This window comes from Haematobia irritans, chromosome 2, assembly GCF_050003625.1.
Source record: "Haematobia irritans isolate KBUSLIRL chromosome 2, ASM5000362v1, whole genome shotgun sequence".
NCBI lineage: Eukaryota > Metazoa > Arthropoda > Insecta > Diptera > Muscidae > Haematobia > Haematobia irritans.
Genome location: NC_134398.1, coordinates 104262274 through 104280254, shown reverse-complemented (window position 1 = coordinate 104280254; position 17981 = coordinate 104262274). Strand labels below are relative to the sequence as shown.

The 17981-nt window shown below is 38.3% G+C and overlaps 1 protein-coding gene and 1 long non-coding RNA gene across 2 annotated transcripts; one reads left to right on the top strand and one right to left on the bottom strand.

Moving 5' to 3' along the window:
- The first annotated feature begins 1759 nt into the window (after nt 1-1759).
- Nucleotides 1760-8932, top strand: LOC142223609 (uncharacterized). The gene is made up of 6 exons (XR_012718819.1): nt 1760-2559; nt 2621-2673; nt 6155-6265; nt 7887-8213; nt 8315-8572; nt 8643-8932. It is a non-coding gene; the product is annotated as an uncharacterized LOC142223609 (long non-coding RNA).
- A 1815-nt stretch (nt 8933-10747) lies between these two features.
- On the bottom strand, nt 10748-17750 carry LOC142224913 (uncharacterized). Its single transcript, XM_075294691.1, has 7 exons — nt 17507-17750; nt 14073-15754; nt 12766-14003; nt 11180-11936; nt 11024-11129; nt 10946-10954; nt 10748-10818 (listed from the first exon to the last, which is right to left on the bottom strand). Exons 1-7 carry the CDS (start codon nt 17748-17750, stop codon nt 10748-10750), a joined length of 4107 nt encoding a protein of 1368 aa, XP_075150806.1.
- Nucleotides 17751-17981: the final 231 nt, after the last annotated feature.

Below are 17981 nucleotides of genomic sequence, written 5' to 3'. Positions count from 1 at the left end.
CGTTACAATTTCAAATCATATTATAAAAATTTTATTTAGAACAATATATGTAACCCTAATCTCTAATTTAATCAATTTGAACACATATAAGTTATAGTATTTAAAATAAATTATTTTTACCGAAAATAAATTAATAAAAAAAAAGTAAAAAAAAAATCAAGATTATTGAAATGGAGTATTATAAATATGTAAAAAAAACACTAGGTGAGAATCATTAATATGTGAAATGCACAATATCAAACATTTAAACTCAAAAACGCCTAGAACCTACAAAAGTTTTCAATGCCCAATTTCTGGCTGACCATAGTCTACAAATACTAATCTAAATAAGGGAGCTCTCTTATATTAGATTTTTGGATCTTTTCCACTTTAAATCCACATTTACAAACCACAGCAAACAAAAAGAAAACTATTGTAGTCCCTACGACGAATAAAAAAAAAACGTAAAAAGGATACAAAAACTAGCCTATTGGCCAAACACACAAAAAAAATATTTAAATCAATTTCACTAAAAGAGTATATAAAAATAACTATAATACGTTGATAAAAAATACCTATACAATAACTTAAGAACTAGTTTTTGATTGTATGTTGGTTTTTCATTTAGATCTTTTACTTTGGGCATGAATAATTAGCCCATATGATAAAACCGATTTAACCGGGTTATTGTCTGCACAAAGACTTGGTTTCCCACACACTCTCACTCAGAGTGGTGAATATATATATATGTATATTTATGTTTCTTGAAGTGTTCCCAGAACGGTGGTCAACAATTTTTAACGGCCACTAGGGGAGCACTTACTTGACGGCCACCCCTGTATCTATCGCCACGTAACGCAGACTTTCGATATATCGTTATATTACTCGAGCTGATCCAATGACCACCGACCCGCACTACTTTATCGATATTTTATAGCTGAGTCAAATATAATGGTTTGTCCTACCTTAATCTCCGTACAAACTTATCTGGCTCTTGCTGTGTCCTAAGGACATTCAATGGGATTCCCTTTTTGCCACTTTCCTTATAACGACTGGTTGAAATGTTTGCCTGCCAGAAAAAAAGCGAGCCTCCTGATACCCAGGAGGCAGTTTGTACCTATATGGATAGAAGTCATGTTCAAAATCCAATTTCCCACATATCCAAGTTATTCGATTAAACTTACGTCGATTTTATTAGATTGGGACTTATAAGTAAGTATCCTGTCTGCTAGACACCTCCTAACATTCACTTGGTTCGCCCTCTGACAAAAAAAAAAAAATTATTCAAAAAACAATTTTTCAATATTCACTTTTTAAAATTTACATCAATTAACAGCACAAAAACGAACCTTTATGCACAAAAAAAAAACACTTTTCCCAACTTCACTTTATATGTATACTGCACTACCTTTGAATACAGATATATGCCTATGCTCAGCCAACAAAAAATGGCAAACTATCAGCTCGCCAAAACGCTTTCCACCCTTTTATAGCGACGCCGCGATACCTCAATACTTCCAGCGATCGCCATCATTATAGCCATTTAATTTATCGCTTCAATTCCTTCTTAATATATTTCACTAGTGGCACTTCTCTTTCAAAACTCTTAAATTTCTCGTTTTCCTCTTAACGATAATTTCATGAATGAAACCTGCATTACCCGGCATGCTCTAATCACGACTACTCTCTACTACGACCATGCCTTGCGGGGTTGGCAACGCTACGTTATGAACACATCCACCCCTGTCAATGAGAAAACGTCAAAAATCATTCTCCTCATCGTAGCGTCTACACGCTATTTTTTTTATTTCTTCCTACATTTCTAAAATTTATTAACCTATTTTTTTTTTATTTTTATTTTCAGGTTCCTTGGACTGCTCTGGTGGAATGGCTATGACTGATGGAGAACCCCGTGATAGAGGCATTCGACGGACATAGAGTGTTTGTCTGCCACAGGAGTCTCCAGCAGCCACAGTCATTTTCCCAGACTACTCAACATGGGTTCGGGGCAAGTCGCGGTAAAACCCAACCGCAAAGGAGGCTTCCCTGCCAAGGATGAATGCCACCAAACGAAAAGGCCATCCCAACGATACAACATAAAGAAATCAAAAAAAAACTAATATCTAACCAACTAATCCCCCCCAAAACCAAAACACAAAACTACCATACTAACCTCCCCTTACTAAAAAAAACACAAAAAAAAACAAAAGTATAATTGGACACGTTGGCTCATTGTGGGCACTTGACCAACCCTCCGCGGTGTCCAAAGCTCTCTCCAGTCCCCCCATCACCAGCATAAATTGGGGACTGGCGAAATCTTGTGGCATCGAGGCTGCCACGTAGCGACAAGGCCTTACCTAAAGTACCCCCCACGCAAAATTTTTTTTCGTCCTGGACTTAGCCTCACACGCAACAAAACACCAGGGCTGTCCAGTATACGCCGACAGGACGGGTGTGCGGTGAAATCGGGCCTCGTAAATCATTGTGTGAGCACAGGGACATCACGTGGGGAACTCCCACGCCCTGAGATTACTAGCCGGGCCCTGATACTACTCCATGAGCATACTGACTATTAGGGAAGTACGAAGTTGTTCACAAGTATGAGATTTGTTACTTTGTAAAAATATTGAATTCATTTCAGGTCAATTGCACTATGTAACGTTCGGTTTTTTTTTCTCCCTGCCAGAACTTCAGGTATGAAATCTCTAGTATTCGATTTAAATATCTAGGTCCATAGCTCTAAGGGTTCTACGATTATTTAAACCAAATGTATAGTGGACTGAGATCTATTATTAGAAATTGGTTAAGCTAAAAAAAGGTATATGAATATATATATAGTTAAAACAGTTGTATACTCAAAGAAAACTAAACAAAAGATATTTAAGTAATTGGAAGCTTTTATAAAAACGAACAGACCTACAGGGTAATATCACAGATAAAGAAGCATATTGCACCATAAATTTAGACTTAATATTAGGACGAACACAAACATAAATCCAATATAATTGCATTCTAATCCTAATATTGCACCGTAATATCACAGCTTCTAAATTTATTATTGCATTAAACTTTTATATCTTTAGCATGAAAATTACCAAGCGGTTTACCCTGAAGTGTTTCCAGTTGGAACATATTGTTCCCAACAGGCTTCACTATTCTACATTTTAAAAACTTCTTGCAAAATTTAGCATTACGATCCCTCGCGAAATCTGACAAAACAGTATTGCGACGATACACTTCTTGGCCAGGTACAAATTTCACCATCCTGGCCCGTTTGTTGTATCTTTGTGCACTACGTTCGTAGGCATCATGCATACTCTTCTTCACTTTTTCCCTAATAATCTCTAGCTTTTCTGTCCTCTGCAAATTTAGTATCTCATTATCTGAAAGAGATCCAAGTTTCCGGGCCAGCCTATAGTCCGCCCCATTAGTGAACAAATGGTAGCCGAACAGTGAAAAAAATGGGGTTACTCCTGTAGCCGAATGGACCGATGTCCGCAATGCGCATTCGATCTCTGACAAATAGAGATCCCAATCCCTGTGATCTTCGTCCAGATAACTCCTAATTGCCGCTATTACCGATTGGTTAACCCTTTCTGAGGCATTCGATTGTGGCGAATAAACAGCAGTCTTCATATGGGTTATTCCGTAAGTCGATATCATGTCTTGGAATGCCTTCGATACGAACTGCGCCCCGTTATCGCTGTGGACCACTTCTGGGACACCAAATTTATGAAAGATTTCAGTTACTAAAAATTTCACTACATTATTAGCCGTTGCCTCGCGCATAGCTTTCAAAAAGGTGAATTTGGTGAAGTGATCCACAACAATAAAAATGTACGCATTACCACTTTTCGATCGCGGATACTTCCCCAGGAAATCAATATATAGTTTTTGAAATGGTCTGTCCGTCACAACTTCTTGCCCTATAGTCGGCATCATTCGTTGGTTACATGCCTTTGTTTCCTGACAAACCTGACACTGTTTTACAAATTGTTTCACCTGAGTCGCCATTTTGGGCCAGTAGAAAAACCGTCTCACCCTTTCCAATGTCTTAGTCACTCCGCCATGAGCTACTGTAGGTGCAGAATGAGCTTTTTCTATAATAAGATGAGTGAGAGAAACAGGAACCCAAAGTTTCCAAACATATTCATCTGATAATTCCTGATCGAAAGCTGTCTTCTTAAATATAAGACCGTCTTTTACCATAACGTCTGGCAACTTCCCCTCATTTTCCTTAATATTTCTCATCAGTTCCATATACTCTTCTCCTTCGAATTCTGTGGTCTCAAAATCCAGCAAATCCTCTCTTGCGAGTTCACTGATATCTATCCCAATCGGAGATCTCGACAGCATGTCTGCCACAACATTTTCAGAACCCTTACGGTGTTCTATTTCAAAATCAAAATTTTGTAGTTGAAGAGACCACCGTGCCAATCTACCGCTCAAATCCTTTAAGCTCATCAGCCATTTTAAACTAGCGTGATCTGTTATCACCGTGAATGGCATCATTTCTACATAGGGTCTAAACTTTTTAACTGCCATAACGGCAGCCAAACACTCTTTTTCTGTAACACTATAATTTCGCTGACAAGAATTAAGTTTTTGAGAGTAAAAGGCAATCGGATGCTCTTCGTTATTATTACTGATCTGAAACAAAACAGCCCCTATTCCATAATCTGAAGCATCGCATTGTATATAAAACCTTTTCGTAAAATCGGGATGCTTTAGCACAGGTGCTGTCGTGAGAGCCCTTTTCAATTCCTCAAAAGCATTTATAGCATTTTCATTCATAGTGAACTTTTTTGACTTCTTAAGTGTATCGGTAAGCGGTGCTGATATTGAAGCAAAATCTTTTATAAACCTACGGTACCAGCCTGCTGTACCCAAAAAGCTCCTAACTTCGCGAGGATTCCTAGGTATCTTTATCATTCTAATTGCCTGAACTTTATCTGGATCAGTTTTCAACATACCATTTCCAATAATAAAACCGAGATATTTTAACTCCCTGAAACAAAAATGTGACTTTTTCAAACCGATAGTTAAGTTGGCTTTTCTTAAACAATCAGCCACTTCCCCCAATAGTCGAATATGCTCATCAAACTCACTTGAAATTACTAATAAATCGTCGAGATAAATGAAAACATGTTCCTTAAGTCTTTGCGGAATCACTCGATCCATAAGTCGACATAATCTTTGAGCGGCGTTACATAACCCGAACGGCATCACGCGAAACTGATACAAAGGCCGTCCGGGTACTGTAAAAGCTGTATAGGGCTTACTTTCATCATCCAACTCGATTTGCCAAAAGGCGTACTTAAGATCAACACTGCTTATATAATGGGTCTCGTCAATTCTGCTTAGGATGCCATCAATGTTTTGAAGTGGATATGCATCTTTTATAGTTAATTTATTCAATTTTCTGGCATCCAAGCAGAATCTATTTTTCCCTGGCTTCCTCACAACTGTGGTCCTATTACTCCACGGACTTTCACTCTCTTCTATAACTTTCAACCTCAACATATTATCTATTTCCTCGTAAACTATTGACTGAACCGCTGGAGATAATGGGTAATGTCGGTCCTTAACTGGAACCGCGCCTTCAACTAGTTTTATAGAATGTTTCTCCAAACTTGTACGACCCAGTCCTTTTTCCTCAAAAGTGTCGAATTTCCTAACAACTTCCTGTAACTTCATTTGTTGCTCAGCTGTCAAATCGTGTGGATTTAATTTTTGTTCAACATTCTCATTAGCAAATTCCTTTTGGAGCTGTTCCATATTAATCTCTTCAACATCTAAAAAATCAGGGGCTATATTAAATAATTTCCAAAAATCTATTCCTAAATAAAGTGCCTGCTCTAAATCAGGACATAAATATAAATCTATTTCCTTAACTAAATCTTTATATTTTATATTAGTACTAATTTTCCCTATAATTCTATCTTTATTTCCACTAGCCGTTTTAATATTTGAACAAATAGGCTTGATGACACAATTTAGGTTCTCTATAAATTCTCTACATCCATTTCCTAAAACGCTCACCGAAGCTCCACTATCCAATAACCCTTTAATTTCCATATTTTCTATTTCAACAATGGCAAATATTCTTGGATCTTCCCTAATACTGATTTTTTAATTGTTTCAATAACCATTTTAATTTTATTCCTCTTTTCAGCAAACTTTTGCCGAACCTTTGGTACTTTTGGGGTCTTATTCCCTCCTTGTGAGCCATCTCGGAATATCCGGTCACGAACTAGATCATAATTCGATTTTCTAACATCTAATGGTACGTAATGTCGCATCCCCGGTTCATAAAATTGAAGATTAGTACTAACTAAATTTTTCGCTATCTCCTTCTTCGTTATGGGCCGAGACTTATTTCGTAGTATTACTGTCGTTTCTCGGGGTTCTCGCTCGGACGTGGCCCCCCTCCAAATTCCACGCCCTTGCTGCGGTTTCCCTGTTGACACACAGGACATTTCGGTGTCGTGAAACCAGGTTTCCCACATTTATAACAAAACAAACTTCTAACTGTCGATTCGCAATCCCTAAATCCGTGCCCAGACTTCCGACAATTCCAACATAAAAGTGCTCCATTATTTTGACGATTTAATTGTAACGCCTCTAGTTCTTCACAATCATTTCCATAGCCATCCGATTCCGAATCAATTTCCGATACTTCCTGGTACAATTCGTTCACCTGTCTAATAGGACGCGCCGACTGAACCATATTTCTCATGTCCCTTTTCGGGAAATTTCGTTCTGCCTCGTTACATTCTATCCTCAGCTGTTCTACCGACGAGACTTGAATCGGATATACGATACGACCAACACTTTCCTTCACATTTTTCTTCATTATCTTGATCATATCATATTCTGAAACAGGTTGCATTAATTTTGCCCTTAACTGGCCCATAATGTGAAAGAAGGTATCAATCGACTCGTTCACCTGTTGTTTTCTTTGAGCTAGTTCTGTTAAAATTTCGAAATTGGACCGCGAAGACTGATATTGACTTAGGAGACATTGTTTCAATTTTTCCCAATCGTGAAATTGATGAGTTTTCTGGAATAGCCAGTACCATGACTCAGCCGGACCCGTTACTATCAATGGAAAATCCCTAATGACTTCTTTCCATGGAATATTATATTGCATCTGATAGTGCTCCAACCGGTATATAAAATCTTCAACCCCTAAACCGCGAGAAGTGCCATCAAAAACTAGGCCTAATTTATCCAGCCTTATTCTCTCCCTCCAAGGATGTGGTGTCGCTGCTGGTATCCTCGGTACTGTTTGCCTATCTGAAGCATTAGAAGCCGAATCCTGCTGAACCCCATTTGCCGATTCCTGACGAATCCCATTACCAGACTCCCTATTCTGCCCGTCAGTATTAACATTTGGAGGATTCGACCCCACATCAGATCTGATACTGGCTGTTGCGATCGTAAGTTCCCTGATAGCCCGTGATAAATCATTTATAGTCCTTTTTATATCCCCCATCTCATTTTGGACCAATTCGACTCTATTTTCCAGCGATCGATGCAAAGCCAAAGACTCACCCCTCATAGGAGCCTGATTCGGTCCATTTATAGAACTCGACATATCAACTACACCATTAGGAACTTGTTCCTCCTGTCCCTCCATAATAGTCTGTTCCCTGGGCCTTTTCTCTATGAACTGAATAGAACTATTTGCGTCAAAACTTTCTGGTCTAGCTCTTTTCTTTTTAGCTTGTAACCGAGTCTCAATATTCATTACTTCGCAAACAAAAAAAATTTATTTAAACTGTTTTCCTAACAATTTCACCTACTTTAACACAATCAGTGAAACAAACAACATACATATATCTTCCAACAAAAATATTCTTAGCGATTTATAAATTTACTTTACTTTTCTTATTTCTTTTCAGAATTTCATTTGGGGTGGTAGGCGTGAGATGTGATGTGTGCGGTTTCATATTATCTGTTGGCTCTCCTTGGAGCAATTTTTCCGAATGTGCGTTAGTCACCATAACATAAAATTAAAATCAATTGAATCTGTGCCTTCTTAGGGCCTTACATCTGACCCTAGCAAATGTGTCCATTTAAATACTGGATATCACAGTCCTTTAGCCTCGCCAGAACGGCTATCAAGTCATTAATTACACATTTGGTCACTCATATAAGTAAACGGAATCTACTCTATTATACCTTCTACCTGAATCCTGTGTGCTAGTCCCGTTTTACCAATATAATACGTACGTCACAACAAAAATTCAGTTTGTATATAATCTATCCACTCCTATTCTAAAACTTTTAAGTAAGATCTCTTAACACAACATATCTTTAATCATTCCAGACTGGCTGTTAAGAACCCCTACTTATCCATATTCTAAACAGAGCTTCTAGTTGGGCTATTGCAAATATACTATTGGTCTATTTCTCGTGTTTAGATGTCATACACTATTTCCTGGTCGCCACGACAAGAAATCTTGCCGAGCTACTTCCGTTTGGGCGCCATATTGTTACGGTTACCCTAATGCAACAAAGGAGCAACTCACACACCAGCCAGCACAATCGCTTCCCAGAGGAGGTCCATCCCGTTGCCCTTGTCCAGGTCCGTATCAATAACTATACATGTATAAAAACAAATTTACTCACTCTAATACACACATTCTTCCAAACAGGGGACAAGATGTTATATCCCAGCCGCCCGCCCTACCATGACCACTCGAACTCCACAAAATCTTACCGAATGGTCCCACAAGTCCGCTCACATCACACCTTACATCCCGCGCTCACCTACCCCTTTTAGAATAATTTACCACATCATAATCTTCGTTACAATTTCAAATCATATTATAAAAATTTTATTTAGAACAATATATGTAACCCTAATCTCTAATTTAATCAATTTGAACACATATAAGTTATAGTATTTAAAATAAATTATTTTTACCGAAAATAAATTAATAAAAAAAAAGTAAAAAAAAATCAAGATTATTGAAATGGAGTATTATAAATATGTAAAAAAAACACTAGGTGAGAATCATTAATATGTGAAATGCACAATATCAAACATTTAAACTCAAAAACGCCTAGAACCTACAAAAGTTTTCAATGCCCAATTTCTGGCTGACCATAGTCTACAAATACTAATCTAAATAAGGGAGCTCTCTTATATTAGATTTTTGGATCTTTTCCACTTTAAATCCACATTTACAAACCACAGCAAACAAAAAGAAAACTATTGTAGTCCCTACGACGAATAAAAAAAAAACGTAAAAAGGATACAAAAACTAGCCTATTGGCCAAACACACAAAAAAAATATTTAAATCAATTTCACTAAAAGAGTATATAAAAATAACTATAATACGTTGATAAAAAATACCTATACAATAACTTAGGAACTAGTTTTTGATTGTATGTTGGTTTTTCATTTAGATCTTTTACTTTGGGCATGAATAATTAGCCCATATGATAAAACCGATTTAACCGGGTTATTGTCTGCACAAAGACTTGGTTTCCCACACACTCTCACTCAGAGTGGTGAATATATATATATGTATATTTATGTTTCTTGAAGTGTTCCCAGAACGGTGGTCAACAATTTTTAACGGCCACTAGGGGAGCACTTACTTGACGGCCACCCCTGTATCTATCGCCACGTAACGCAGACTTTCGATATATCGTTATATTACTCGAGCTGATCCAATGACCACCGACCCGCACTACTTTATCGATATTTTATAGTTGAGTCAAATATAATGGTTTGTCCTACCTTAATCTCCGTACAAACTTATCTGGCTCTTGCTGTGTCCTAAGGACATTCAATGGGATTCCCTTTTTGCCACTTTCCTTATAACGACTGGTTGAAATGTTTGCCTGCCAGAAAAAAAGCGAGCCTCCTGATACCCAGGAGGCAGTTTGTACCTATATGGATAGAAGTCATGTTCAAAATCCAATTTCCCACATATCCAAGTTATTCGATTAAACTTACGTCGATTTTATTAGATTGGGACTTATAAGTAAGTATCCTGTCTGCTAGACACCTCCTAACATTCACTTGGTTCGCCCTCTGACAAAAAAAAAAAAATTATTCAAAAAACAATTTTTCAATATTCACTTTTTAAAATTTACATCAATTAACAGCACAAAAACGAACCTTTATGCACAAAAAAAAAACACTTTTCCCAACTTCACTTTATATGTATACTGCACTACCTTTGAATACAGATATATGCCTATGCTCAGCCAACAAAAAATGGCAAACTATCAGCTCGCCAAAACGCTTTCCACCCTTTTATAGCGACGCCGCGATACCTCAATACTTCCAGCGATCGCCATCATTATAGCCATTTAATTTATCGCTTCAATTCCTTCTTAATATATTTCACTAGTGGCACTTCTCTTTCAAAACTCTTAAATTTCTCGTTTTCCTCTTAACGATAATTTCATGAATGAAACCTGCATTACCCGGCATGCTCTAATCACGACTACTCTCTACTACGACCATGCCTTGCGGGGTTGGCAACGCTACGTTATGAACACATCCACCCCTGTCAATGAGAAAACGTCAAAAATCATTCTCCTCATCGTAGCGTCTACACGCTATTTTTTTTATTTCTTCCTACATTTCTAAAATTTATTAACCTATTTTTTTTTTATTTTTATTTTCAGGTTCCTTGGACTGCTCTGGTGGAATGGCTATGACTGATGGAGAACCCCGTGATAGAGGCATTCGACGGACATAGAGTGTTTGTCTGCCACAGGAGTCTCCAGCAGCCACAGTCATTTTCCCAGACTACTCAACATGGGTTCGGGGCAAGTCGCGGTAAAACCCAACCGCAAAGGAGGCTTCCCTGCCAAGGATGAATGCCACCAAACGAAAAGGCCATCCCAACGATACAACATAAAGAAATCAAAAAAAAACTAATATCTAACCAACTAATCCCCCCCAAAACCAAAACACAAAACTACCATACTAACCTCCCCTTACTAAAAAAAACACAAAAAAAAACAAAAGTATAATTGGACACGTTGGCTCATTGTGGGCACTTGACCAACCCTCCGCGGTGTCCAAAGCTCTCTCCAGTCCCCCCATCACCAGCATAAATTGGGGACTGGCGAAATCTTGTGGCATCGAGGCTGCCACGTAGCGACAAGGCCTTACCTAAAGTACCCCCCACGCAAAATTTTTTTTCGTCCTGGACTTAGCCTCACACGCAACAGTTTGGCATTAAAACTCAAAGTCGATTCTTCTAGTCTACCTCCAACTCTTAAAACTGTATGTTCGTCCAAAAACGGCGACAAACCTTTGATTTGACTTGAGCCTTTAAGTTCTCTATGCTTCTCCAGTTGTAAAATGTCTTCTTTGAAGTTAAAATGCTGTGCGATACGAACTATGACAATAAGAGAATCGTGAAGTTCAAGGGGAGTGAGGGTTGGCCTGTTTTGTCGATTTTCTTTGCGGGTTTTGGAATTTTTAATAAATCTCAGAACATAAGCAACAATTCGTTGGAGTGTCTTCAAGGAATTCTTGTGATTTATTTTGTACAAGAAGTTTTCTGCATCAGCGGCCAACATTAGGTTGTGGAGGTTCTGCTTTCGTTCAGTGCTAATCGAATCAGGAGAAGGAAGAAACGCAGGAGGCCAATGTTTCTCGTCTCCGTGAAGAAAGAATGGTCCAAGCATCCATTGGGTTGTTTGTTTCAACTGATGGGGGTCTGATCCCCTAGATATGATGTCTGCTGGGTTATCTTTGGAACTAACGTGTCTCCATTGTTCAGGAGTCGTGTTGTCTTGAATTGAAGCAATACGATTAGCGACAAAGGTGTGAAAGGAGGATGATCTTGAGTTGATCCAATTTAACACTATTGTGGAATCAGTCCAGTAGTAAGTGGGTGTTGTCATCATATCTAAATCGTTCTTAACTTTAACCGCCAAGTTGGCTCCCAGCTGTGCAGCGCATAATTCTAGCCTTGGAAGCGTTTGTTGTTTAAAGGGTGCTACTCGGGATTTCGCACAAAGGAGGTTTACAAGTATAGTGTGTAAATATAACCATAGCGAAAGGCGGTAGGCGAACACTTATTTACGTGTATTTCTTATGGGAAGCCCAAAATCCGCGACGGAATACCGTGACGGCTAGCGGCGTGTCGCTAAATTAAAACTTATTCTAACTCCTTGGCGAAAACTGGTATAGTGTTGCCATCGCTTATCAATTTTTTTAACTCACCACTAGGAATTGCTGTTGCCTGGAGACGTGTAGATTATTTTTGCTTGAAGTAACTCAACAAATAACAAGCCATTGTATGTTTTTATTCAACTTCGTTGTTTAATATTGTCAAAGCGGTCTGTATTGACAACAAAAACGCTAGGAAACGTGAAAAAGGGAATTATTCGCCGTCAAGCTTATTGTATTTGCCGTTGCGACAAAAATGTTTCGCCTACCGCCTATCGCTATGGTTATATTTACACACATAATCTTATTCGGTAAGATTGTTCTAATGTATACTGCTGCCCCGTATGCCTTTTCTGATGCGTCGCTGAAGATGTGGAGCTGAGTGTTTTGAGAAATATGTCCCTTATGGACATGTCGGTGAACGGGAAAGGTTTCAAGTGACTTGAGGCTCTCTCTAAAGTTTCGCCATCGATAGTCGAATTCTGAAGGTACGGCTTCATCCCATGAAAGATTTAGATTCCATAGTTTTTGGACAAAGATTTTCGCCCTGACGACTACAGGAGATAGCAAACCTAGGGGGTCGAAAATACGTGCAAGATCTGAAGTGACCGTCCTTTTGGTCACTGACCTGATTGGCGCTAGGTTGACCTTTACTTTAAGTTGGTCAGCTTTGGGTAACCAGGCCAATCCCAAAGTTTTGGTATAATTGGTGTCATCTGTGCTGAAGTCCAGGCTAACTTCTTGGTCGTACTCCGGAATGTTATGAAGCAGGTGGATATGATTGGCACTCCACTTTCGTAAATTAAATCCGTATTGCGCCATGACTTGTTGCAGTTGGCGCTGGATTTCCAAAGCTGTATTCAAGTTGTCTGCTCCGCCCAGGCCATCATCCACATAGAAGTTCTTTTCCAAAAAACTAGCTGCTAAAGGAAAATGCATCTTATTTTCCCTGCTTATTTCTTTCAAGCATCTAATTGCCAGATAGGGGGCTGGTCGGGTTCCGTATGTAACGGTATTTAATGTGAAGTAGTTGATAGCTTCGGTGATATTGTTCCGCCACAGGATAATCTGATATGGTCTGTCTTTAGGATGTATCAGTATTTGGCGAAACATTTTTTCTATGTCTGTGGTAAACACGAAACGTGGCAATCTGAAGCGTAGCAGAATAGCAAACAGATCATTCTGTAGTGTTGGGCCAGTATATAAGACATCGTTCAGTGACTTTCCAGAGGATGTTTTTGTTGAAGCATCGAATACTACTCGGAGTTTAGTGGTGCTGCTTTCAGGTCGTAGGACACAGTGGTGAGGAATAAAATATTTTGTTCCTGTCACATTGTCTATGTTGACTTTAGTCATATGGCCTAGTGCTTCGTATTCCTTCATAAACTGTATATATTGTTGTTTTAAAGTAATGTCTTTGGATAGTCGCCGTTCCAATGATAGGAAACGGTTAAAAGCGAGACTGTGTGACTCTCCTAAAGAGCTTGGTTCGGCACAAAATGGAAGCCTTACGATGAATCTTCCTTCTTTGTCACGTCCAGTATGCTGATTAAAGTGAGCTTCGCACTGTGCGTCATGTATCGATAATTGCTTCTGTGTATTATCGACTTCTTCCAGTTTCCAGAATCGTTCGATTGTCTGGTTCATGCTATCTTCATCAGTTAGTACTCCACATATTGATGTTTGCAAATGTTGATCAGATACCTTCCCTGATGCTATCCACCCAAGTGTTGTGTTTTGCAAGATTGGAAGGTTGTCTCCTAGTTGGATTTGTCCGATAGCGAGTAGCTGATGATAATATTCTGCGCCTAAAAGGATGTCGATTTTGCCTGGACGGTTGAAGGTAGGGTCTGCCAGCGTTATATTCTTGGGAATTAGCCATTTATCAATGTGGATAAATTGAGCAGGTTATGGAGTAATTATTTGGGGAAGTACGAATGCCTCCAAGCGTGATGAGAAATTGTTATATCTTGACTGGAGCGAAATGTTCACTCTGTGTTGAACCTTGGTCCGATTTCTTCCTATACCACTAATTGACATAGTCGTAGGTCTACTTGGTAGACCGAGTCGTGCTACTAATCTTTCCGTAATTAGGTTGACTTGAGATCCCGAGTCGAGTATTGCTTTGCATTCGATTTCCTGACCATTCGCCTTAATCTTGACCAATGCGGTTCCTAGTAGAATATAGGGCCTTCGAGATTCAGAGTTTAAGGCCAAGCTTTCAGCTATGACGGATGGGGTAGTGATAAGCGAAGCCGCAGTGGATTGGTTGGAAGTTGTTGCTGATTCTGGTGTTTTGGGGTGTTCCATTTGATCTTCCTTGATTGATCTACCTGGGGATTTGGAGGGTTGCGTGTGAGATTGTTCAAGGTGAACGAGCGTATGGTGCTTTCTCCCACATTTTTGGCAGCGGCCTAAATTCGAGCATTGTTTCGTGGAATGTCTGCTGCTAAAGCAATTCACACATAACTTCTGTCCCAGTACAATATTGAGGCGGTGTTTTGTGCTGAGTAGAGCGAATTCCTGGCATCGGTATAATTGGTGAAAGTCCTTCTTACAAATGATGCAATGTCGGCTTTCAGGACTTGGATGGGAAGTCAGGGCGCAATTTTTGGAGCTATTGATAGAGGTTTTTTCCTTTACACCCATTGCTTCCAAAGTATGAAAATAGTTCTCCAAGAACGATAGGAAGTCGCTTATGGTTTGCAGTTCCTTCGGATTTTTGATCATTTGTTCATATTGACTATGAACACTTTTATCCAACTTTTTAACGAGGAGGTGGATTAAAAGTGGATCCCATGACGAAGTCTGGAGTCCCAGGTTGGAGAGAGCTGCCAAACATTGCTTTGTTGTGTCATGTAATCGCTTGAGGGCACTTAAAGATCCAGCACCTGAGGGTTGATCGAGCATCCTTTGGATTGCCGTAGCTGCCATAACCCTCTTGTTGTTATAACGATGTTCCAACAATTGCCATGCCGTGGGATAATTGTCTTCTGTTATGGCAAGGTGCGCAATAAGGCTTGCTGCTTCGCCCATTACGTGGTTTTTCAAGTACCACATCTTGTGAGCATTTGGGATTTTCTGCTCATGGATCATTTTTGTGAAGAGATCCGAAAATGATATCCATTTCATATAGTCACCATCGAATTTGAAGATAGTGACTGCAGGCAGTGGTAAAGAAGTTGGTCGGGCCACAACTTCCGGGTTGGAGAAGGTTGAATCCCTGCTGACACTAGAGAGTTGAATAACTGCTGCCTGGGCCTCTTTCTCGAGCCAGATGTATTTTGCAGTATCGTACCCGAGTAGCTCTGGGTCTGGGTACTTGTCTAGAACATCGTCGTTGAGGCACTCTATCTGTTGCCATAGACGGTTTATTGTGGCCATTTTCACCTCATAGTAGGTTCTCTCCTGGCCACTAACTTGCAAACCTTCTAGTTGCCGACTCAGGGCTTCCATTTTGGCCAACGAACGGCTAATAAGACCGTCGTGACTGCTAGTGGCACCCACCTGTTCGTTCTCCTTATGTAAGGATTGTACGCTTGGAGGGTTCTTTGCGTCTGACGTTGGAACTTTCTCGATGAGCTCATGTTCCAATAATTTTATATAAAAAATTCTTACTAGGTGATACACCAAGAAAAGAATGAATCACGCCAATTGAAACACCAAGATGTTTAATCGTAGTGATCATCTTTATTAAATTTATTCAGCCTTATATACTAAATACAAGTAAGTAGTAATAACAACAAAAAGTAAAAGAAAAATAACATAGTCGAATTATTTGCCGGAATTGCTTATGCTGCAGTTAAATTCTTTTTCCATATGAAGCCAATGACTGGTGTTGAATTTCATATTATTTGGCTGGTAGCTTGAATGGCATACGCAAGCGAAATGTTCTTGCGCGTGCCATTCAATACCTGACATATGAATTACCACCTTTGGATTGGCTGCAATATAGAAAGAATGAAAAGAGCAGCAGATTTTAATTTTATTCTATTGGAGATTTATTTTATTTTGTCAAAACAAAATAAAAAAAATCATGAAGAATAAACACCCGTTTTGCAAATTTTGTAGCGTCATTGTCAGTGTTGATATTACTATTTATTTGTTGCAACAACTACCTTAGTTGCGTCCCATGATTGAACTAAAATTATTTTAGAATACTAAACTTTTGGTTATACTAACCATTTGTTGATTCCCATGCTGTATCTCACTATGCTGGTGGTTAGCTCAACAATTTTATGAAACAAAAAACTAAATTGATCGGCATTGGTTATTGTAACCAATTGAATAGTTATGGAAATTTCTATTTGATTTTGTGAACTTTTTTACAGTTGTGTTGGATATATAATGGGAGAAATAATTAAAACATTATTCTTGTAACAAAAAATAGGTTCTGTTATTATCTCCTTACTGTAATAATCGAATTGCAACCAACCATTTCTCGGGGTGTAGTATTTTGTTGTTTTCGATTAAAATGGACGATGAGAAATTAATATTTGTCGTGAAATTCATTTTAAATATTAAGTATGTAAATATAACCATAGCGATAGGCGGTAGGCGAACACTTATTTACGTGTATTTCTTATGGGAAGCCCAAAATCCGCGACGGAACACCGTGACGGCTAGCGGCGTGTCGCTAAATTAAAACTTATTCTAACTCCTTGGCGAAAACTGGTATAGTGTTGCCATCGCTTATCAATTTTTTTAACTCACCACTAGGAATTACTGTTGCCTGGACACGTGTAGATTATTTTTTTTCTTGAAATAACTCAACAAATAACAAGCCATTGTATGTTTTTATTCAACTTCATTGTTTATATTGCGAAAGCATGCTGTATTGACAACAAAAACGCTAGGAAACGTGAAAAAGGGAATTATTCGCCGTCAAGCTTATTGTATTTGCCGTTGCGGCAAAAATGTTTCGCCTACCGCCTATCGCTATGGTTATATTTACACACTAAAGTCGGTACTATGTTCATTCTTGCCAAAAAAAACTTTATAATTAAGTAAGTAAGTAAATTTATTTGAGACTTTTTCTTTTCGATTACAATTGTTGATTTGTGCTTATCGATAATTTTTATAGAAAACTTAGAACTATATCCGTCTTTTTATGAATGTATCGATTGTGCGTAAAGTGCACATAACATGAATGAAAACAAGGCTTGCTCCTTGTCTTTACTGTTGCCTACAGAGCGTGAGTGTCTCTGAAAAATAAATAATTAATTAACAATATATTTTGTTTACAGAATGTTGTAATGTACTAAATTTCTTACATTACTTTATAACAAAAAAGAGAAAAATTTTAGTTTAGACAATGTTTTATAAAAAAAAACGTCTGCCTCCAAGTAATTTTATTTAAAGGTTCTCACTATTTACTAGAAATTGCCTATATTTCCATGTAGTTTTCAAATATTTGATTAAATTGCTCCAGTTGTCGCAGCCTTCGCCATTTAAAATAAAAATTAATTCTGACTCGATTAATGTGTGTTTCTGAAAACATGCAATATGATATTCTTTAAAACCAGGACATGTGCCTATATAATGTATTGTTGATTCTCGCCCTTGTAAATTGCAAATATTGCAAAGTTGCTCCCGGTCACTAGCTCCATACATATTTCCATTGAGCTGTAGAACTTCACATCGCGCTCTAAATATCCACATTATGTTTTCCATAGAGTTTTGATCGTTTATGTATGCAAGTCCTCTAGAAAAGTCCAGTTTTTTTTATAGAGCCGGTCACTACTTTGCTTTTTTATAATATTATTTTGTAATTTTTTTAATTTTATTGAGACTAATAGATCATTGAAAAAACCATTCCATATTCCTTTTTTCTAAATGCTTCAT